The sequence below is a fragment of the Diceros bicornis genome, chromosome 18, assembly GCF_020826845.1.
Source record: "Diceros bicornis minor isolate mBicDic1 chromosome 18, mDicBic1.mat.cur, whole genome shotgun sequence".
Classification (NCBI taxonomy): domain Eukaryota; kingdom Metazoa; phylum Chordata; class Mammalia; order Perissodactyla; family Rhinocerotidae; genus Diceros; species Diceros bicornis.
The window spans coordinates 45,665,598-45,689,661 of NC_080757.1; the positions used below are offsets into that span (position 1 = coordinate 45,665,598).

At 51.5% G+C, this 24,064-nt stretch overlaps 1 protein-coding gene across 6 annotated transcripts in view; it reads left to right on the plus strand.

Annotated features, from left to right (window-relative positions):
- Positions 1–24,064, plus strand: part of MRC2 (mannose receptor C type 2) — a 51,895-nt gene that overhangs the window by 11,163 nt on the left and 16,668 nt on the right. For all 6 annotated transcript variants that reach the window (XM_058561304.1, XM_058561301.1, XM_058561299.1 and 3 more), the window contains exons 2-8: positions 17,207–17,608; positions 18,441–18,614; positions 18,839–19,003; positions 19,223–19,336; positions 19,844–19,987; positions 22,682–22,870; positions 23,005–23,159. In XM_058561304.1, coding sequence (XP_058417287.1) covers positions 17,207–17,608; positions 18,441–18,614; positions 18,839–19,003; positions 19,223–19,336; positions 19,844–19,987; positions 22,682–22,870; positions 23,005–23,159 — 1,343 coding nt within the window. The remainder of the gene's footprint in view (positions 1–17,206; positions 17,609–18,440; positions 18,615–18,838; positions 19,004–19,222; positions 19,337–19,843; positions 19,988–22,681; positions 22,871–23,004; positions 23,160–24,064) is intronic.

Below are 24,064 nucleotides of genomic sequence, written 5' to 3' on the forward strand. Positions count from 1 at the left end.
TACCCTTGTGACCAGAGTGGGTCCCAAATAAAATTTAAAAAGAACAACAAACAGGGGAGCAATATCTGTAATAGGTATGGTGAGAAGCTCATATAAGCCAATGAGAAAAAACACAGGAACCTCCAGTAGCTTACCTAAGATGGTAATAGATAAGACAATAAAGCCTTTCAAAGAAGGAATACCAGTGTTTAATAAGCCTATGGAAAATGTTTGTAATCACTAGTAATTAAAAAAAAAATCAAGATACGATTTTCACCTCGCACAGTAGTGCCAACAAAGATTGATGTAACAATATGTTCAACATTATTTATAATTAAGAAAAATCTCTTGACAACATGAAGACCAGAAATAGCTAGGGAATGAGTAAATGAAAAGCAGTATATCACATCACGAAATAGCATACAGCCATTAAAATGGTTTAAAAAAATTTTTTTAAAGACACAGAAAAATCCTTTTGCTGAAATATAAGTACAAAAACAAGATTAAAAAACGTTTGTATGGATGTGTGGCTGTATATATATATTATGTATATATAATAAATTGTATTTTGGATAAACAGATAAAATTGGTAGAAAAATCACACCATAATTTAACATGTTACATATATATCATAGTCTGCTATACTATGTTATATATTGTTTAACAGGGGTGATTATAGCTAAGGCTTTTTTTCTTCCTTTAAACATGTCTGTAATTTTCAGCAATGGGGTAGCAGGGAGCAATTTTAATTCCCTTCCAACCACGTGATTCCAGCAGCGCGCTCTCCACTCTGGTCACGTAAGTGGGCCAAGCCTGCAGCACGTGACTCCACGGAGCCAATCAGGTCTGGCGGGGAGGGCGGGCCTTTCCCGGCGCCCCGGGCGAGAAGGGAGTCCTTCAGGGCTGAGGTGGGCCCAACGGAGACAGCCTGGCTGCGGAAGCGGAGAGTGAAACGTGGATGTGGGGTGGGCCGCTGCAGGCGCTGAGACCCTGGTTGCGGTTTTCCTGGGCTGCTCCACGGCTGCCCCTCCCGTCGTTTTTTTAAAGGACCAGTTGGAGTTGGGCTTGCCCCACTTGCGGACGGTGCAAACCCTCAGCGGGTTTTCTGCAGATGCAGTCGGTTCGCACAAGCAAGAGCTGGTTCGCGGGTGTAGGCACCCGCCTCGCAGCTCTTTCCATTAACAGCCCCCCAAATGCGAGCCTCTTGATCTTGCCGGGTGAGGACTGAAACGCTGTAATACAAATTTGCATTTAGAGAACAGCAGGGTACACAATTCTATAAGCGGTGAATGACAAGTGCAGATCGGAAAGGCGCCGTGAGTTAGAGGGTAGGCTTTCAGAACCCTTCCTGCTTTTTAAAAACTTTATTACGTTTCTATATAACGTTGTTTGTGCAACAAATGAGAAATGGTGACCACACGAATATTTACTGAGCACATAAAGTCTGCGAGGGTCAGTATTAGGCAATTCCACATACACTACATTTTTAATCCTCACATTCCTCCATTTCACAGGTAAGGAAATTGAGCCAGAGACGCTGAGAGCCAGGATCACATATCTAGTGTGTGACAGAGCAAGGGATGCAATCCAGGTCTGTTTGGTTCCCTGCATGGCCTTCTTTAATTTTATAAATAAATAGGTATTCATTATAATATAATAAACATTTGTGAACCCACCCCCAATCCAAGACAGAGAACGTTACAATACTTATATCTACGCGTGTGCTTCTCCTCTGCCTCCCTGTTCCCCCCACCCAATGTCTCCATCCCTTTTAAAAATTTTAATTCTTGGAGTATAAGTACAGAAAAGTGAACACATCAATGTTCAGCTCAATGAATTTTCACAAACTGAACACACCCAGGTAACCAATGCTCAGATCCAGCAAATAAGAACATTATCAGTATTCCAAGTGTCTTTAAACATTTTCCATAGGCTTATTAGACATGGGTATTTCTTCTTTGTGAATTCTCTCTTCACATCCTTGATCATCTTCTCTTCAGGTCTTAGCACCTTAAAATGATCTGGGTCTCTGTTTTTTCTCATTGGCCTATATGAGCTTCTTGCCATATTTGGGAGAAATATCTTTCCCCTGTTCACTGTTCATTTAAAAGTTTTTATTTGGGGAGTATCTTTTTTATCCTTCCCCTTCCACAGACTTGGCCTTTTTAATAAGGTTTATAAAGCCCTTTGGGTTAGACTGGATTCTCTCCTTCATGGGAAGGCCCATGTTCACCCCCTTGTATGCCCCTCCATTTTCTGTTTGACTAGCCTTCCTTCCTTCCCTCAGCCCAGAGCAGCCCATCTGAACTTGTGGGGAGCTTCAGTTAGTGAACTTGAATGAGCCTGCAAAAAGACAATGTTCCATATGTATTCTTTCAGGATAAGAATACATTTTTGTGATTGTACAAAATGATACCTATTCATAGTATACAATTCAAATACAGAAAAAGTTACAAAAAAAAGAAAAATTACCTGAAATTTCATCATAAGAAACAGCCACTTTTAACATTTTGGAGAATATCTTTCCAAATTATGTCTTGTCTCCTCTCCCTCCTCCCTGTATAAAACTTGACAGAGACGTTTTCATGTTGATCTGTAACATTCTTTTTTCATGTGCTGTGTCATCAATGTATTTCCACCCAACGCTTCCATTGGCTGTGTAAGATTGCATTGTACAGATGTACCATAACTCACCCCTTGTTGGACATTCAGATCATTTCTCATTTTCACTGCTATAGATGCCTCTGTATGCATCTTGGCACACTAGACTCCTCGCTCAGGCCTGCAGACTGATGGGGATCCTGACTTGGGTTGGGAAAGTGGCTTTACCTGCGTCAACGTAACGCTTCTGAACTCACTCAGCTTCCTTGTTGTCAGGGGTCTCTGCTCCTTGGCACCAGGATTGGTTGGTTGGTCTCACCCATCTGTAGGCTCTCCCAGGAAGCATCTCTTTTGGTTTATTCCTTCACCCTCCCTTTCCAGATGGGCTGAGTTCAGCGTAGAAGTCACGTAGGGTTAAATTTGAAACAAAGGACAGACACATATTCTCTATCTCCTTTTAATTACCAAACATGTTAATTGTAGAATGCAAACAGAAGAAAATAAAAATCACCAGCTATCCCATAAATCAGTGATAACCACTGTTAACACTCAGGCATATACAGTGCTTCTGAAATTCAGGTGTGCCTCAGAGTCGCCTGGGAATCCTGTTTACAATCCAGATATTCCTTCCTCCTGAGATCTAATGCAGTAGGTCTGCTGTAGGGCCTGGGCACTTGCGTTGTAAACAAGCTCCTGTGCTGATCTGGACACCCAAGTTTAAGAACAAGAATGCAAAAATGTCTTTTCAGACTTTACTTAATTTAAAATAAAATAGAAATAAAGTCATAGTATACATTCAGTTTTCTTTTTCAGTTAGAATATGAACCTCGATTCATGTTTAAATACTCTTTTATAAATGAATTTCTCTTATTTGCATAGTATTCCGTTACATGAGTATATTTCAGTTCACTCAGTCAACATCATATTGTTGGACATTAATTTCCCCCATCATTGCTATTATAAATAATGCTGTGTAGCTAAGTCTTTGCATAGATTCTTAATTATTTCCTTAAGTTAAATTCCTAAGAAGTGAATTCTGGGGTCAAAGGGTTTGTGCTTTTGAATGCTGTTGATATATGTTGCCAAATTCTCCTCCAGAAAGGTTGCTCCCCTGGAGCTACTATTACTGTGAACACACTTTGTGTGGTGCAGGTGAGGCCTTCCCATCCAGGATCTAACCAGTCCTGCCAACCACTCGGCAGGAAGCACCAGGCACGGCTCCTGGCGCATATGCTCGGTAACTGTTACGTGCAGTAAACATGAGGATATTTTCTCCCACTGAACAGATGAGGACGCTGAGGGATGAAGAGGTCAAATGACTAGTTCAAGAGCAGGAATTCAAACCCAGCCTTGTATCCAGAGCCTGAGCTCTCTTAACCACGCCACTATTAGTATCAAGGACAGAGGAACAGTGATGGTTGTAAGGGCAGTACTTTTTTTACATGGTCCTAAAAATGTATGGAAGAAATCAGGAAAAGGGAGTGAAAGGATGGGGAAAGAGAAGGAATTTGGAGGGACCAGTGCAGACATTCCTTAGTAGGTCGAGTGGTGTGTTATTGTAGGTCTGGGTGATGTCACGGTGGTGGTGGTGGTAGTGGGGTGTTGTCTGTATGACCCTTTGTGGCTGTCACCAAACACTGAACACAAAGTTGGGTTCTGCGGGAAATAGAGAGAGGTTTGGTTCCTTCAAAGATCTTAAGATGCCCCCTGTGTCTCCCTTCTCTCAGTTTTATTTACTCTGGAAACATTATAATAATATGATAGAAAGTTACACATAATCCCAAACTCCTGGCACAACAAATAATTTCATGTTTCCGTTATTTGCTTCTATTCATTGTCCATACGTAGACTAGTTTTTAAGGAGGATAGCATTTAGAGGATGTTAAACCCTTACCCATAGGACATGGGGCAGCTTGCCTTTCCACCTCAGTTCAACACGCATGTATGGAGCACCTGTTGTATGCCCCGCACAGGGGAGACGAATGGATAAGACACAGCTCCTGCTCTCAAGGAACTGTTTAATGGGAGAGACAGACCCTAAAAAAATCATGTCAGTATTCCTGTGGATGTCTCCCTGTAGATCTCCCCAGGAGCCTATGGAGAGGCAGGGAGAGTATTTTGTAATTCAGTTTACAGGTGAGAAAAGAGAGTCCCCTAAGGTCATTTTGATTGTAATGGCAGAATCAGAACCTGAACTCCTGGGCTGGATCTGGGGTCTCAGCCTGCACTGGCCCACGCCTTTCCTCCTCTCAGTCTTGTGGGTTAGGGGCCCCACTGCCGCGTGACTGCCTGGGGCCCAGCGAGGAGGGTCCCATGCAGACTCTGTCCTCCTCCTCCTGTCCCAGCATCCACCAGCTCAAGTGGCACGGGCGCCACCCGGCCTTGCACTCTCCCTTCCAGCTGCGTGTTTTGTGGCCTCATTTTGCCTTCCGACTGCCCTTGGCGTTTATTTCTGCAGAACCAGAAGGTGGCGAGGAGAGCAGCACACCCCGGGCTGCCCTGACTCCCCCAGAAATCCCCCCACTTTCCTCTGACACACTGTCCACTGCCTCTTCTCCTTGCACCTCCCTTCCCGGCACACCTGAGGGGGGGGTGCAAAAGTTCAGAGGCCACAAAGGATGGTTGCCAGGGCACCCATGGGAAGTGGGGGGAGGACTCCACATCTGGACTGTGGATTTATTTTTCTTTTAATTCTTCTGAAGAGCAGCTTGAACACTCGAGTCCTTGGCCTCATTTCCTCTTACCGTTTCCTCTCATCCAGATTGCAGTGTCTGCTCAGCCTGGTTCCCAGGCTCTCTGCTGTGAAACAAACAGATTCTCGGGCTCACGGCCCCAGTCAGGGCAGAGGCTCTTGCTTAAATATCAAAAAGCAATAGCGGCCTTCTGCTCCTGAGTGCTTACCAGGTACAGATTGTCTTCAAGTGCTTTCTCGATTAATCCTCCCAGAAGCCCATGAGAAGTGTCTTGTTAGTGTCCTCTCCCAGGTGAGGCTGGCAGAAGTGAGGCAGCCAGCCCCAGGGCCCAAGCAGGGATTTGAACCTGGCGGGGGGAGAGGGGGGGTCCAGGTTCCAGAGCCGCCCTCCTAACCCCTCCACAGTGTGCCTCCGGAGAAGGTAGGGTAAGGCCTCATCAGCCTGTCATTGCAGAAGTCACGAGTGTTTGATCTTGGGCATGTAGCTTTACGGAGATCCTGAAGGTTCCCAAGCAAAAAAGAGTCTAAATTCACTTGACGAAAGAGTGCGATGCTTTGCTTTTAGAACCAAACACATCCTTAAGTGTGGCCACATCAGAAGGTCAGAGAATTGCCAGTGAGTAGAGCAAAAGCCTGTTATGACACATGTCATGATTTCTCAGAATGACATTGTGCTGTGTTTCAGACACATCTCATGAAAGGAATGCAGCGTGTCACAGGGAAATTGTGGTTGCAGGGCAGTGGATCCTAATTTGGAGGACCCCCCCCCCCAACTTTTATTTCAGTTTTGAAATAGTCATAGCCCTCTGGTCATTCTTAATGGAGACCAGGATACTAAAGAATGTTTCTCCACGCTGATAAAAACAGTGGTGCCAGCATAGTAATACAAGGCTGTTCTCATTCCACCTCAGTTTTGGGATGGGGGTGCAAAAGAGATGGGTAGGGACTAGCAAGCCGCTGAGCCCTCTCCCAGGTGGGCAGCTCCACCCAGAAACTGGGTCTGGCTCCCTGCAGGCACACTGGCTCAGGGTTGTCAGGCCTCCCAGTGTTTCCAAGAGAAGCTGGAAGTCCATATTTTTATGTGAAATCTTCAGTTTTAAATGTTGGCTCACTTTTCTTTCACACACTGTGAAGGCCAAATACGACTTAACCTGTGGGTTAACAGTTTTCAAGTACCTCCAATAGTTACTGAGTTCAGCTCTGGAACCAGTCTTCCTGGCCTCCCATCCCAGCTCTGCCCTTTATTAATTGTGTTATCAAGATGTCTGATCTCTCAGTTATTTAATACCTCAGTTTCCTCATCTGTCAAATGGAGACAGGAATTTTACCTACTTCCGTGGGTGGCTATGAGGATTAACGAGAGGATTATTAAGGAGAAAGCCTTGGAACCCAGTGCCTGGTACTAAGGATGTGATACACATTAACTTGTACCATAATTTGTGTCTCTTTCCATAAGTGACCATATGTCCTAGTTTGCCTGGGGCAGTCCTGGTTCAAGCTTGTTGTACTGGTGTAATTATTACGAATTCCCCTTTTTGTTCTCAATATGAGACAATAAATTATAAGGTCAACTTTTATAAGCAAATACAAGACTTCAACAAGTTTTAATCCTAATGAAAAGGTCATGGTTGTATTGTTTGAGTTATCCTTAGACAAGTCACCTAACCCTTCCGTGTTTGTTTCCACATTCTAAAGGATTGACAAGATGAATTCTAAGATCCCTCAGTTCATTTTCATTGTGTCATTTGACAGATATTTATCGTGAGTCCAGACTATCCAGGCAAACCCCCAGGGCATGGAGAGACCAAGGACAGAACCTGGGCCCTCAAGGGGCGCTGGGCCAATGCGGACCTCCTACCCAGGGGGATGGGAATCCCTACCCTTTTTTCTGCGTTATTTGAAGGACCATTACCTAGAAATTATTCATAAAATGTTTCTTGTGAATCGTTTATATTTGAAACCTCAATTTCTCACAAACAAATCATTACATTTCAGTGTAACTCTCTACACATTTCTTTTTTGTGAGTATCTACGTTTTTAAAAATATTTATTTCACTATGAAAAATTGGAAAAGACAGAAAGGCCCAAAGGAGATTATTTATTTATTTCTGTTGACTTTGCAGTGAGCAGGGGGCTTCTCATATTTTAGCCTTAGGTTAGCACTGCCCCCCCCTCCCGCCGCCAGTCACTTTGTCAAAACTAAATTTAAAAAAAATGCTCTCTCTAAATTTGCCTCCTAATAAGTTCTCTCGCTCATTCATTTATTCATCCTCAGTCAACCAGGTATGGAGCACCTAAGCTGGTGCTGTGCTGGGGCCCCAGAAGGCTCTTCTGTCAGTGCTTTTATGAAATAATCTACTCACGACTCCCTCCCACAGATAGATAAAACACGTGTGGCTCAGCAGAGGTTCGGGACCTGCTTTGATGAGTGGGTGGGCACTGCCGTCGGTGTGGGATCACTGGAGCGGGCAGGTGGTTTCCGCGCCTCCGCACCCCCCAACGCCCGCTCCCTTCCAATGGCAAACGCAGAGCTCGGCCCAGCTCGGCCCGATTCCTGAATTCCGCCCTTCGCGGCCTGGTCAGTGAGGAGGGATTGTACTGGCCCAGAAAACCACTTCCTGCCGCGACCGGAGCCGGCCGTTATTGTGCAAGTTGCCCCCCGGGGAAGGAAGTGGCTTTGGTCTGTTTATTTTGGCTGCGGGGTAGCCGACGGCGCCGGGGGCCGCGGGCCGCGCAGACCCGGGGTTGCAGAGCTGGGCTGGGAGCCCGGCCGACCTCGGGGCCTCGGGGGAGGCTCCGCGCCCAAACGCCCCGGGGCGCGGCGGAGACGGGGCATCGGGAAGGGGGGCGGCACATCGCGGAGGGAGGACGCGGAGGGAAGGCTCACGGCGGGGACGGGCACAGTGATGGGAGGGCGCCCCGCGGGCGCGTCGCCGAGGTGGGGGTGCACTGGGGAGAGGCGTGCCGCGGAGGAGGGGCGCCGTGGAGGGAGGGCACGCCGCATGGACTGGGCGGCCCGGCGCGAGGGGAGGGCGCATGGCCAAGGAGGGTGCGCACCGCGGAGTGAGGGCGCGTAGCCGAGGAGGGGGCGCGCCGCGGTGGCAGGGCGTGTGGCCGAGGTGGGCGTGCACCGCGGGGGGAGGGCTCGTGGCCGAGGAGGGGGCGCACCGAACGGGGGGCGCGTGGCCGAGGTGGGCGTCCACCCCGGGGGAGGGCGCATAGCCAAGGAGGGGGCGCACCGCGGGGGGTGGGGGATACGTGGCCGAGGTGGGCGTGCACCGCGGAGGGGGCTCAGCGATCCTGAAGCCCCAGAACTCCGAGGATGCGTGGGTCCCAGCATCTCAAGTCTTGTAGGTGGGGGTGAGGGAGGAAGGGGTCAAGGTGTGCCCGCCCCTGGGATGCTCCGGTGAGGAAGAGACGAGGGGAAAGGGCAGGGGAGCGAGGCCGCGGGAGTGGCCCGGGAGCAGACGGTGCCCGGTCCGACCATCCGGCCTGTGGGAGTTCGGCGGCTGCCCTCCATCCTGCAAGATGGAACCTGGGAAAGGACAGGCCGAAAAACTGTGATGCTTTTTTCTGAAGACAAAAGCCAGCAGGGGATGAGATCAAACGCCATTAAATCCCCAGGGAAGAGGCTAGGGCGAGTGAGGATTTGCATTCCCAGAGAGCCCCAGGGGTCGGCCTCACCTGGGGGACCCGGGGGACCCGCGCGGACGGTGAAAGTTGCTTTTCCGAATTTACACGAATTCCCACTCCCCACCACCTCCTCATCTCCTCCTTGTCTTGCATTTATTACGTGGAGGTAACAAGCTCACCTCTTAACCCATTCCCTGCCAGGGTTTGCTTTAACATCTACTTAGAACAACAGCATATCACATTTTGCAGCATATACGTTTTAAGCGGGGAGAAAACTATGTCTAGAAATGAATGATAGAGGAAGCTCACCGCGGCTGGAGAGACAGTACACACAAGCATGCTTGTGACAGCGACGGAGCCTCGATGGGGCCGTGTGTTCGATTTAGTCACACGCAATGAATGGCGTTGGTCCTGGCTGGAATGGGGGGGGCCGTTGGGGAGGAGGGAGGAGCGTGTGAAAGGCCTGGAGGGTGGAGGGTAGAGGGAAGCCCACATTAGCTCAGGATTTTGGTGGAGATACTGCACAGCTGGACAGAGTATTGGGCCTCCATGTCACGTGACTCCCTCATCGCTATGAAAGGGATGCCCCGCCCCCCATCCAGGTCCAGTGTGCGTGCATGGACATGTACAGAGGTTCTACCAGAGGGTGGTGCAGGGTGGGGTGCCAGGTCCCCAGGGTTGGCCCCTCTGCAGGGCGGGGCTGACAGCTTCTGCTGACTCGGACATTTCCAGGCCTGGCCTCAGGGCCAAGTGGCTCATTGAAAACAGCTGCTCCTCTTGGCTCTCGGCCCTGCTCTCCCTGGGATGACCCCTCGCCTCTGCGTGGCCTGGGGAGGGGGACCGACTGCAGTGAGGCTCAGCGGCTGGAGTCCACCCTGGAGGACCAAATCTGGCCAGCTCCCAGGGCTCACCAGCTGGCCCTTGGTCCCCAGCTCTCTAGCAGCTGAGCCCGGCTGCCCGCTGGGCCCCCAGTCTTTGCTCCTGCTGTTCCCCCAACTTGGAACTCCCTCCTCATCCTTGTCTGTGTTTGAGCCGTTAAGGGCTTTGTTCGACATGCCCCTCGTTCTGCTGGTCTTTGTTGCGAGTCTGCTGCGTGCCAAGCACTGTGCTAGAATTAACTTCCCCTCAGCTTCCTTCAGCATGATGTCTTCAGCTTGTAGTGGAGAGCAGCCGTCTCCTTGAGGTCAGACCTCTGGCTGCCTCCGCTGCTGGGCTGAGTCCGGGAAGCTGCAGGGACAGCTGAGAGGTCTGCTCCCGAGACACAGACGGTCGTGAGGCTTTGCCGTCAGCCTCAGGACTCCACCAAAGCATTACGTGTACCTTAGAGCAGACGGGAAGGGAAAGGAGGCCACAATGACCGTCAGTGGGGAGAGAGGAGTCGGGGTACTCAGTGTGGGGCAGATAGCTTCAAAACACGGTTGCCTCTGCGAGCAGGAAGACATCTCCAGGGTGATGACCTGGATGTCTGAGAAGCAAGGAAATGCGGACTCTGCATCGAAAGATTCCTGTCACACTTCAGGTATCTGGAAAATGTATTTCTACCCAACATCTTCACCCCCAGCCGTGCAATATAAATTAGACCTGACAGGTTTGCACACTTGTTGATATGTTGCTTGTAACTTTTTCACGGATTGCTTCCTGAGTTTTGCCTTTCCAGCTTCATTGTAAACATCCCGAGGGCAGAGGCCGGATAGTCTAATTTCCCTATGGTACCTGGTACAGGCTTCATAAATATGTATCTGCTTGAGTGAGAAAGCCAATGGGGGAGCAACCAGAAAGGTGACTAGGAGGGTGGGGTTGGGAGTCCAGCCTCCAAGCAGCTCCTCTGACATGGCCCAGATGCTGCAGGAGGTCTGAGAAGCTCAGTCCTGGTCTGACCGTCAGAGAGGATCCTGGAACAATGGCCTCCAGGGGAGTAGAGAGAACGGGCCAGGGTTCCAGATGGCGAGAAAGCCTCTGGCTCCAAGATGTAGGGTTGTGCATTTATCAGGATTCTTTTGGTTCCGAGGATAGAAACCCAGTGCAAACAAGCTCAGCAAAGAAAGGGAATGAGGCTGCAAGTGATCCTGAGTGACTCACAGGACAGAGGGAAGAGCCACAGGAGCTCGGGGACTGCCTGGACGTCCAGCACCACTCAGACTTTTCCTTCCATCTCTCAGCTCTGCGTCTCTTTCTGTGTTACCCGCTTCTTGCCTATAGCAGAAAGGTCTTGTCCTCAAGGTAGGAAACATGGCCGTTGGCAGCCCTACTGTAGCTGTCTCAACAGAGAAAGGAAACTTCATGTGTTCCGGGGGGACTCTGATCAGCCCTGTGTGAGGTATGTGTCCAGTCACTGCAGCCGGGGGATGGACACTGTTACTGGCAAAGAGTGAGCCTTGTCCCCGCTCACATAGCCACAGGTGCAGGAAAATTCTTTATGAATAGTAAGAAGAAGGGGCTGGGAAGACAGAATCAGAAAGCCAGAGACTATGGGCAGGGGCCGCTTAGTGACGTCAAGGATTCTGTTATCATCTCCTTATCTTCCACGCAGAGCCCGGCACCTACCGGACCACATGGTGATGGGGGCCGGATCATGTTTGTACTGCTCACCACCATACCCTCGGTGCCTGGGACCATGCCTGGCACCTAGGAAGTTCTCAATAGATATTTGTTGGGTGAATGGATAGATGAATGACATCCAGTTGATGCTCGGTGCACTCACTGAACAAGTACATAATGAGCCACAGCTTGGTGCACAGCACTGTGCTAGGCACGGTGTGTTGCCAACAAAACCCAAGAGGTCCTCTTTGTCCTGGAGGACAGCCATACAAGGTCCTAGTGAGGGGCGCTTTCACTCCCTGCACGGACACCTGATGCTCCCAGGTGTGTGGAGTGAGGCGGGGAGGTGGGTGAGCCTGGAGGGGTCCTTTTCAGGACGGGGGGCATCAGGCCTCTGTAGTTTGAGCTCCTTCCACTTCCTGCATGCTTGCTGAGAGCACGGATGCAGAGAACGCAGAGTCAGTCTCAAAATGCCTTTGTTCCCTCCCCTCTCCCCTTAACATTTCCAGCTGGGCCAAGGCTGGACTTGAACTCTTCCTCCATTGGGCCCTGGAGATACAGCCTTTCTGCAAGGGCCCAGGACCACCCCTCGACTTTGGGTGGAAAATGCTCTCCCAAGAGCCCCCCTGCCCCCAGCTTGGCAGAGTCCCTAGGATCCACCTCCAAGAATTCCTCTCAGCTTCCCCTTTGCACTGTGCCTCTCCTACAGGCCTCCCTCTGCTCCCAAATTCCTCTTCGTTTTCTCATTTACTGCCAAGGCCATTCTGTGACCCGCATTCTTTACCTTCTGCCTCCCCTGGATCCTCAGTATCTTCAGCGAGTCTCCCCACGCCCAGAAGGCACGGCTCCCTCCTTCGCCCCCAGACACATGGATTTCAAGGGCTTGTTTGCCCTCATGTCCTGCTGTGTCCAAGCCCACTGTTCTTCTCTAACAAGCACGGTGCTGGGTATTTCCTCATGGCCTCATGGCCCCAGCACTGCCTGGGACATGCCACACACATAGCAGGTGCTCCAGGAAGATTTGTGGGCTTGAATCCAGAACCTAGGACGTCAGAGGGAGTGGGGGACTTGCAGCCATGATTCATGTGACAGAGGAGGAAGCTGAGGCCTTGAAAGATGCTGTGATTGGGCATCCTAGTCTCTTCCCCTCTCTGGGCCTCGGTTTCCTCATCTGTTCAGTGAGGGGAGGGTGGCCTGATCCTGGAATTGCCTCTCCTGACTGACACAGACCTCTTTTGGACCTTCATTTGCCATTTGTTACGACTGCACAGCCTGGCTGGAATTGCTTTAGTCCACGTGTGGTTTTCTGGCTGGGCAGCAGGGAAGGTCCTGCCCCCCGAGCTGCTGTGACATTTTGGGCCACCTTATCCAGTCCTACCTCTGAGAAGCATCTATAGAAGCAAGCACGATCTTCTCCCTTTTCTGGTCCCAGGCCCTTTCCCTACCCCCTGCCTGTCTGTTACTGCTGCCTCTCCTCACGGGAGTGGGGTTTCTGAGAATCAAATCCCCAGTCCCTAGAGGAGGCTCTGGCAGGCCTGGATCAAGTCCTGGGGCCATTTGATGGTTCCTAGAGGGTGGCTGGAGGGGAAGGAGCAGGTTGAGGGGAGGCAGCCCCGAGGGAGGTGGATTAGCTGTGGCAGTCGCCCTAGTGGTCCTTCAGGGAGTCACCTGTGTCTTGCCCAGAGAGAACCCACATCCCAGTGTTGTCGAAGAATAGAGCAACCAGTGTCCCTGCCCCACCAGCCTTCCCACTCTGGTGTTTTGAGCACTCAGTGACAGGAGCTGTGGGTGCTCTGCCTTAGGAAAATTAATCTGGCAGTTGGCACAAGGAGCAGAAAGCTCGACTGGTGGGTTGTGATTGTTGTCTAGGCATGAGATCCATCCCTTCATTCTTTTGTTCATCCAGGATTTATTAAGCACTGCTATGTGGCAGGCAGAGTTATAGGTACCGGTGGAGAAGACAGAAAATCCCTGCGAGCCTATGAACAAGGGAGACACAGAAAATAAACAACAGCATGTCAGATAGCGAGTCTGGTCCTGGACATGACAGGGTAGCGTGGATCAGTCTCACGCTCTGGCCAAGAATGCTCATTGACTGAGAATAAAATATAAAATACAGGGACTGGCCTAGTGGCATAGTGGTTGAGTTGGAGCACTCTGCTCTGGCAGCCTGGGGTTCACGGGTTCGGATCACAGGCTCAGACCTACATACTGCTCATCAAGCCATGCTGTGGTGGCGTCCCACATACAAAATAGAGGAAGATGGGCACAGATGTTAGCTCAGGGCCAGTGTTACACACACACACACACACACTCTCTCTCTCTTTCTCTCTGTGTATATATATATACATATATATGGTCAAACAGTGGTTTGAAGGTGCTGGAGAGCAATCAGAAATAGGCAGATGCTGGGGAGGGAACAGTCCTTGAAAGAAAAGGAGCAGATAAGGAGAGTGGCTCATTTAAGCAGCTCCTCCCCGCCCCCCCACCCTGAGCACTGCCCCGTTTGAGGAGCTCACACAGAAAGTGGCAGTTTTACTGCTCAGAGTTTGGGGCCACCAGAAAAGCTAAAAATCAAGAGGGAAAATTCCAGAAAGGAAGAAGCCATAGAGATGTCCTCCTACAAATCTTCCTCAGATCGTGAGTGGCTCCTAAACTGAGCGTGGGCAGAGTGAGGCTCCCAGGAACCCAGCAAGAAACAGCAGCAGAGGAGTCAGTTGCCGCCTGGTGCCGAGGAAACAGAATGTGGAATTCAAGTTCCACCAAGTTCGAGGGGTTCGGTAATTGCCTTAGGTTTTCCTCTGAAACTCCAGAAAAGCCTCACCTTGTGATTAAACCCAAGGCTGACAGCCACACCCTAAAACTAAAGGCAAAACCAAAACAACCCCACCCTAGCAAAGCCTAAAACCAAGACTCTACAGGATCCAGGTGATCCACCAGTAATTTACCTGCTTGTCAGAACAAAACTCAACATTCTTTTTAGAAAAATAAAAAATCCGGACTCCCTATAACATATCATCCACAGCATCCAGAGTATAATAAAAAAAATCCAGACTCTTGATAATATTATCCACAATGTCCAGGATATAATACAATCACTAGACATGCAGGCAGAAGGAAAAAGTGACCCATAATCAAGAGAAAAATTAGTAGACCCAGACTCACAGATAACCCGGATGTTGAAAAAAAAAATCAGTTAATAATAAATTCTGTGAAGAGAATTATAATCAAGCAGTAGGCTAGAGAGTAACTATGCGGCTACTTTAGGAGGTCAGGGAGGGCCTCTCTAAAGATGTGACGTTTATTTGAAGTGTGAAATGCCAGGCAGAGGAAGCAGTGCAAAGGCCCTGAGGCTGGAAAGAGTCAGGCCTGTTCAAGGAAAGGCAAGAAGGTTGGTGTGACTTGAACAAAGATGAGGAATATGATCAAAGATCAGACTGGTGGTCAGGACCAGACCATGTAGGATCTTGTAGCTCATAGTAAGGAATTTGAATTTTATTTGAAGAATGATGAATTGTCTGTGAGGGACTTTAAGCAGGAGAGAGACTTATCTGACTTATGTTGTTTTTCTTTTACTATGAGTGAGGCTGTCATTTCAAATATTTATAGCCAAGTGCATTTCTTTTTTTTAGCTGTGTATACGTATCTTTTACTTGTTTTCTACTGAGTTGTTGGTATTTTCCTCATAATTTATTATTTTTTTTGTAGAAGCTCATTTTGTATTAGGGAATAAACTATTTGCCTCTACTAAGTAACATATATTTTTGTCATTTGAATTTTGACTTTATGGCATTTTTCTTCCCATGAAAAACATTATTATGTCATTGAATTCATCACTGTTTTCTTGATGACCTTCAATACTCCAATATTATTTAAAAATTTTTTTAGAACTTTTTACATCCTTAAAAGATCATTCTGGCTGGCCCTGGAGAATGGCCTGTAGAGGGATGATAAGGCCAGCATGGCAGAGCAGAAAGAGCTTGGGGTTTGGACTCAGAAGACTGGGACCAAATTCCTGCCCCATCTCTTACCAGCCTTGTGACTGGTCAAACCGTTTCACCACTCTAAGTCAATTTCTTTACCTATAACATGGAATAATAACAATAATAATAAAAATAAACATTTATAGTGCTGTTCCTATGTACCAGACCCTGTTCCAGACACTTTACATGTATTATCTAATTTAACCTTTACAATAGTCTTTTGTGTGTGTGTGTGAGGAAGGTCGGCCCTGAGCTAACCCCGGATGCCAATCCTCTTCTTTTTGCTGAGGAAGACTGGCCCTGGGCTAACATCCGTGCCCATCTTCCTCTACTTTATATGGGACGCCGCCACAGCATGGCTTGATAAGCGGTGCATCGGTGCGCACCTGGGATTCGAACCTGCGCGCCTGGGATCCAAACCTGCGAACCCCAGGCCACTGAAGCGGAGCACATGCACTTAACCGCTGCACCACCAGGCCGGCCCTACAATAGTCTTATGATGAGGAAACTGAGTCAGAGAGAGGTTTAAGCCACTTACCCAAGTCACACATTAAGTGGCAGAGCTGGGATTTGAACCCTGGCAGTCAAATTCATGTTTTCAAGGCGTGAAAATCATCCTGAGGAGCTGGTGGCTAATGGATGCAAAAGTTCTTTGGAGACTGGGATGTGTGTGTTGTGTGCTAAGGGGCAGCCGAGGAGCAAGAGGGAGGTGGTGAACGTGGATGTCAGGGAGACCTGGGTTTGCTTACTGCTGTGTGATACTGGGAGGAGGTAACTTCATGTCTCTGAATTCATGTCAGTTTCCTCTTTCCTTTCTCTCTCCGTTTCTTTCTCTCAACACCTTTGAGATATAATAACAGCTTTAAGATATAACAGCTTTGAGATATAATTCACATATCGTAAAATTCATTTAAAATGTGCAATTAATTGGGTTTTTGTATATTGAGAGTTGTGCAACTATCACAACAAGCTAATTTTAGAACATTTTCATCACCCTCAGAAGAAACCGTGTACCTTTAGCAGTCACTCCCCATTCCCATCACCCCCAGCCCGCCCCCAGACAACCACTAATCTACTTTCTATAAATTTAAGTCTCGATTTCTTAACCTGTAAAGTCGGTGCTGGGAGCAGGTGGGATTTCACCGTCTTCCATGGAATGTTCAGTAAGGTGATGGTGAGAAGATGCAGGATTGGGGAAGCAGAGAGCTAAATGCTGTCTGAAAAATGAGTGAAATGGTTATGGGGGGCATGAATGGTTGGGTATCGGGGGTGAGTGTTTTGGGAAGATTCTAGACGGGAGGAAAAGATGGAGCCAGTGAAGCTGAGGGGCAGGGAGTGAGACAAATGACTCCAGGCCAGAGAACTTTGACAGAAAAGCCAAGCTGTATAAGAGATCGGGATAAAGGTTGCAATGTGGTATGTGGTGTAAATGCCTCCACCACCCCTCAGGAGGTCGTCAGAGAAGTCTGCAGTACCCAAATTGCCATGTGGAGTTGGATTTGCTTTTGGGGGTGGGACGGAGGGCTGAGCCTGCTCCTCCAGGTGGCCGTGGGGTAAAACAGATGCTGGCATGCAGGCTGTGCCTCAGCTGGGCACAGGGGCACAGTGGTGCCTCTCACCCCCACCTCAAAGGTCTGAGTGAGGACTGAGTGATTTATCATATGAGAGAAGGCTCACAACCCAGTCCTGGGCTCATGGTCAGTGTCTGTAGGCGGCACTGGCCATCAGGGGCTGCCAGGAGAGCCCATGTGATGGCTTCATGGCCTCCCTTCCCTTCCAGAACCCAACGTCTTCCTCATCTTCAGCCATGGACTGCAGGGCTGCCTGGAGGCCCAGGGTGGGCAAGTCAGAGTCTCGCCAGCCTGCAACACCACCCTTCCTGCCCAGCGCTGGAAATGGGTCTCCCGAAACCGGCTCTTCAACCTGGGCACCATGCAATGCCTGGGCACAGGCTGGCCGGGCACCAACACCACAGCCTCCCTGGGCATGTACGAATGTGACCGGGAGGCACTGAATCTTCGCTGGCACTGTCGCACATTGGGTGACCAGCTGTCCCTGCTTCTGGGGGGCCGTGCCGGCAACATATCCAAGGCTGGCACCCTGGAGCGCGGCGACCAGACCCGCAGTGGCCAGTGGCGCATCTATGGCAGTGACGAGGATCTATGTGCTCGGCCCTACTATGGTGAGAGGCTGCTTGCAGGGGAGGGCGGGGCCTCTGGTGTCAGGGGACCTGGAGCCATGGAGGGAGAGACTCTGGGGTGACAGGCCTTTGGCCTCTACAGACCTTTGGCAGTCATAGCTTTAATTGTAATGGGAAGGACTTTTGAATAATTAAGAAAATTAACTTCAAAACATTTAATTTACTTTTTTAAAATTACAAAGTTAATACATGCTTGTAAAGACTTCAAACAGTACAAAAGTGTATAAAATAAAATTAAATGAAAATTCCCTTCCCCAGGCCCACTCTCCAGGGAGACCCCAAGGTAAACCCCACAGATGTCTTGATCCCCATTTTGCAGGGGTGAACGGGGACTGGCGTCACCCAGCAAGGGGCCTTTCGTGGTGGGCAGCTCCATCCTGGGGGTCCTTCTCCTGGAAGCCACCCTGAGTTCCAAGGGGGAACTTGGGGAGGAGGGGTACACAATAGGGGGCGTGGAGCCCCTGGGCTGGGGAGCTGAGTAGGGATTCTTTCAGGCTCTGTCCTCTGTGGATGACTTGGAGGCCCCCTCACCCAGCTGGATTTTGGACAGGCATTAGGGGCATTGAGGGAACCTCTTCCCAGCCCTATGGGATGAGCAGTGGGACCTCTCCCGGGCTCCTGGGCTGACCTGATGGCAGAGGGAGCCTTAAAGCCACTGTCATGCCCACTGCCACCTTTTCCACTCTTGATCCCTGCCTCCCACTCCCCACCCCACCCCCTGCCCTGGGTTATAGGGACTTTCCCTCAGGTGGGTGAGGGGGGTGGGCAGTCTCTGGGGTCCAGATGCCAAGGGCCTGGCTCCCCTCTGCTGCAGAGGTCTACACCATCCAGGGGAACTCCCACGGGAAGCCGTGCACCATACCCTTCAAGTATGACAACCAGTGGTTCCATGGCTGCACCAGCACAGGCCGCGAGGACGGGCATCTGTGGTGCGCCACCACCCAGGACTACGGCAAGGATGAGCGCTGGGGCTTCTGCCCCATCAAGAGTGAGAGCAGGGCATGGCGGGCGGGCCAGGGTGGCTCCTGGTGGGAGGCTGGCCATGAGGGGCCTCAGTGTGGGTGGCGGAACTTTCAGGACTAGAGTGAAAAGCGGCCCCTCCTTGTAGCATGGAGCAGCCTGTGTGGAGTCTCTGCACTCCTCGAGAGACCCCCATGTGAGCCCTGAAGGAGAGGATGGGGAGGGACCCATGTCTGGCTGTCATGGTGGCAGGTAACGACTGTGAGACCTTCTGGGACAAGGACCAGCTGACCGACAGCTGCTACCAGTTTAACTTCCAGTCCACGCTGTCCTGGAGGGAGGCCTGGGCCAGTTGCGAGCAGCAGGGAGCGGATCTGCTGAGCATCACCGAGATCCATGAACAGACCTACATCAATGGTGAGGTGGCAGGGCAGCCTTGGGGTCCCAAGCTGGTTGGCTGGGATCTGACCCACCCTGGGGGCAGGGCAGGGTGGCAGGAGCCTGAGACTTGCTCCCCACCTTTGGAGGGCCCTGGGCCCTTTCTGCTGTTGGGGGTTAAGGATGCCGTTGGTGGGGGCAGAGTGAAGGACCGAGGATGGGGTGACCCCCTTCTCACTGTCACCGTCTTGCTGTCAGGGCTCCTCACTGGCTATAGCTCCACACTGTGGATTGGCCTTAATGACTTGGACACCAGTGGAGGCTGGCAGTGGTCGGACAACTCGCCCCTCAAGTACCTCAACTGGGAGAGTGGTGAGGCGCTGGGATCGGGGCGCAGGGCAGCCTGGGGACCCCACAGGTGCATGGCCTTCTCTTTACTCTTCTCCTCCCCTACTCCAGGCCAGCAGTGGGGGGAAGGGGGCAGATTTCCACCCCCTCCTGGGGGAGGCCCCACTAGCTCATGCAGTGCCTTTGTCTGGATTAGGAACTGATGCCCTTTCCCCAGGGCACAGGGCCTGGGGAGTGGACCTGATTGCTGCCCCCTCTCACCCCCTCTGCCGCATGCACCAGTCTCTCAGGGCACCAGCAGCCTGGCCAGGGAGGTGGGTGGGGCTGGTACCAGTTGCTGAGTAGAGGGTTCAGGACGATGTGGACCCAGTGAGAAGGCAGTGAGGGCCCCGCGGTACCCAGTGAGGGGGTGCTGCAGTTGGCCCAGGCTCGCGAGGGAGGGAGAGGGGGAGCAGGAGGTTCTGAGCAGGGCTCCAGGGCCGGGTGTGAGTTTCTCTCTCCTGGGGTGCTGGCACCCTGCCCTCCCCACAGATCAGCCGGACAACCCGAGCGAGGAGAATTGTGGAGTGATCCGCACCGAGTCCTCGGGCGGCTGGCAGAACCGCGACTGCAGCATCGCGCTGCCCTACGTGTGCAAGAAGAAGCCCAACGCCACTGCCGAGCCCCCGCCTCCTGGTGAGCCCTGGCCCTGAGGCGGGTGGAGGTGGGGCTCATCGGGGCACAGCCCAGCCGCACAGCCAAGATGACTCTGATCCTCTCCAAAGTCTCAACAAATTGGAATATGCCATTAATTCATTGAGGGAACATTTGTTGACAACTGTGTTAAGTGCTGGCATTCGTCACTCATGGTGTCCTTGTGGCGGTCGCACTCTACTGGAGGTGACAGATATCTCCACACACAATTGGAATATCCAGGATTATGAACTATTATAAAAATACATGTAATAAATTTTAGGGGAGAAGAGATATCTAGAGAAGAAATTGATTAAGCTTCGGAGAGTTAAGGAGAGTTTCATGGAAGTGACATTTGATTTGGGCCTTTCAAGTTGAGTGTAAGTGTAAAGAGGTATGAGGGAAGGGCATTCCTGGCAGAGGGAACTGCATGTGCAAAGATGTGGAGGCCTGGAAGTACACAGCGGCTTTAAGGATGGTGAGTATTGCAGTCTGGTTGGAGTAGAGACTCTAAGTAATTATAGTGTGGTCCTTGGACCAGCAGCACAGCATTACCCGGGAGCTTGTTATAAATGCAGATTCTCAGGCCCCACCCCAGATTAATTGTCAGAACTTGCATTTCACAAGATCCCCAGGCGATTCATGTGCAGATAAGTTTGAGAAGCACTGGCTTTGAGGGCATGGTGAAGAACAGTTCAGAAAGGCAGGTTGCAGCCCGTCCCTGAAGGTGAAATTTGGGTGGGGCCAGATGGGCTGTTAGGAGCTTTTGCAGGTTTTTAAGGCAGGGAACCTCTTGCTCGCGTTCGTGATTCATAGGGATAGAGGTAGCTCTAGGAGCCTGTGGAGGAGCCGGGGCGATGGGCAGGGCACCGCTCTGGGGACTCTGCCCCTCACTGGTGTGTGGCCTTGGGCAACAAGCACCTTAGTCTCTGAGGTGCAAATTGAGAAGAAACTCTCGCAGAGGTGGTAAAGCTGTAACCTGGCCTGGCCCAAAGGCGCGTCTGCATAGGTGGCAGCGGATGTCTGTCAGTGTAGGTTGGAGGGGCTACCGCAGTAATCCAGTAGTCCTGGGAATGGTGAAGAGGGGATTTGTATACGGAAAATATGTCAAAACCAGAAAAAATCACAACCCACAGAAAGTAAAGAGCTTACAGCGTGAAACTTCTGCGTCTGCCCACTAAAGTGTTGCCAAAGATGGATCAGGGCTGTCAGCCACTGCTTTCTCCTCTTACCTCCTAGGGGGTCAGGAGCAAAGCCTTCAAACATCAGCGCCTCACGTCTAGGGTACCTCACCTCTAGCTGGAGGGAGCCTGGGGCAGGCACGAATTCCAGATCTTCCCAAGATCTGTTTTCTGAAGGAAGGAGGGCCCACAGGAGGGCCCCAGTGTGGGCAGGCCTAGCGTATCTGTGACCCTCTGTGGGACTGGCCCCTTGCCAAGTCCTCTGTCCCCTGGATCTCCCCATTGTGCCCCCTTTAGGCCTCCTCTGGGGCTTCACACACTTGCCGATATGTCTATGGCCTTGGACTTCCCCTTTCATCCCAGCCCACATCTCTGCATGGGCATATATTCTAGGCGGTTTCTTGGGTGGGTTCTGCCTTCCAGCTTTCATCACTCAAGGCATGTCATTTCGAAGGCAGGTATCATTGTGCCCCCGCAAAGCATCCACATTTCCTGAGCTCCCTTCCTCCCACAGGCCAAAGCAGGCCCCCTTGGGTCTGAACACCCACTAAACTCCCGTTCTGTCTGGGCCTGGAGCCTCAGGTCTTAGCTCAGTGGTGACAAGAGATGATTGACAGGTCCTGAACCAAGGAGCGAGCCTGCACAGGCTCTCAGCCCTACCCACTTTGTCGGCTCTCCAAAAAACAGTATGGCTGGACCCTGGAGTGTCTCCCAGAATCCCAGTCTGGGGTGAGTGGGCATAAGCTCTCCCACCCAGCCAGGCAGAATCCTGCCTGAGCTTGACATTGTGGGTGGTTTGGCAAAGTCTTGTTTTCTCTTGCCAAGGCCCAAGTGAGGGCTTGTTTGCCTCAGCTGCCCTCAAACCCCATCCCTAGAGGGTGAACCTGAAATGCATGGAAGTGGGGGCGAGGAAGGGCCTGGAACCCATTGGTTTCTCAGCCCTGGGATGCAAGGAGAGGAGCTGGGGGTAGGGGAAGGAGCAAGAAGGGAAATCCTAGCGTGGGGTGCCTGCCAGTCAACAGTGACTTCACGAGCCGCCCACCCAGTGGGCCCCATCTCTCCACTCCCTTCATCCTGGACTGCCGGGATCAGCACCAAGTCTACACTCAATAGGTGTTGAGACAATGATGGTGGTTTCATATATTAAGCAAGGTGCACATGAGTGAAGTTTGAATCTTACAGCAGGAAACCCCATTTACAGAGGAGGAAACTGAGGTTCTCAGGGCTGGTCTGGCCTGAATCCCTGCCCATCTCTTTCTGAGAGCCCCAGCCGGAGAGGCTGTCCTGTCTTGGGTGGAATCTGCCACCATCTCCCAGGGCCCTGCCTCTGGGCCTCCAACAATGCTGGAGGGTTTTGTCTTTTCGGCATCATTCAGCATTCACACCTGTCCTAGTGGGAAGGGCTGACCTGGGACAGGTTGGGAGAGGAGGTGACTTCAGGGCCCTGCCTGTGTTGACACCCAGTGGGTTGGTGCCTAGCTTGGTCCCTGAGCAGCGGCCTCGTGGGTCTCTGCAGACGTGTGGGCCAACGTGAAGGTAGAGTGCGAGCCCAGCTGGCAGCCCTTCCAGGGCCACTGCTACCGCCTGCAGGCCGAGAAGCGCAGCTGGCAGGAGTCCAAGAAGGCGTGTCTGCGGGGTGGGGGCGACCTGCTCAGCATCCACAGCATGGCCGAGCTGGAGTTCATCACCAAGCAGATCAAGCAAGGTGAGGTCTGCTTGTCCACCGGTCTGTGATCCCGTCCTGCCCAGGAGGCTCAGAGCCCGTCCCTCCCTCCCCTGCTGGTGGCTGCGGTTGATCTCTCAGTGTCCCTTCTCCCCTCTCTCCTGCTGCACCCCCAGAGGTGGAGGAGCTGTGGATTGGCCTCAACGATTTGAAACTACAGATGAATTTCGAGTGGTCGGACGGAAGCCTTGTGAGCTTCACCCACTGGCACCCCTTTGAGCCCAACAACTTCCGGGACAGCCTGGAGGACTGTGTCACCATCTGGGGGCCGGTGAGAACCCCCTCTCCCTATCACAGGGCCCCAATACACCCCTGCCCTCCTCGTGTTCTTCCAGCTGAAGGATGTCCTACTGTTGGAGCCTGCCTGTAACACCACCCCGTTGCCTCTCAGAAGCCCCCTCTTTCCCACCAACCTTCCACGTGGAGAGACTGCCAGGGTTTGAATCTCCTCTCCACCTCCAACTAGCTGGGTCACTGTGGGCAAGTTACTTAACCTCTCTGTGCCTTGGCTTTCTCCTCCGTCAATGGAACACTAAAGGTGCCAACCTCAGAGGGTCATTGGGAAGATTAAAGGAATTAATTCTCGTGAAGCCTGAGGACGTTGCCCGGTGCTGTCTCGGTCTCCTGCCAGCTGCTCTTCCCTGCTGGCAGGTGGCATCTGAACTCACATTGTGTGGACACGCTCCACAGGTGGGGCGGCTCTGTGCCAGCCCCTGCGCCAGCCCTCCCCCGCCCAGGGTCCTGTCTCCTGAGATTGTGGGGTGATGACTCTTTGCCATGGCTTTGGCTCGCACGTGGTGTGGGAAGATGAAGGAATTGATGCAGGGCTACAGGCAGAGATGAGAGACTCTTCAAAAAGGGATGAAGCCAGAGGGACAGACTGCCCACTCCAGGACAGATAGGACATTCTGCCGTGAGAGGCTGCACACAGTGCCAGGGCTTGTGGAATCAGAGCCATCTGGCATAGGGGCTGCTATTTAAACAGTTATTTGTTGAGTGTCTCTACATGCCAGGCATTCTCCTGGGGGCTGGGACACACAAACCCCTCTGCGCTCTGGATGGAGCTAAAGGCAGACAAGACGCTGGCTGGTGGGCTGGGACTCTGGAGGGCTAGGGAGTGTGGGGAGGCCAGGGACTCAGTTCCTCTTCAGCTCCATCAGCTGAGATGTGGGTCTG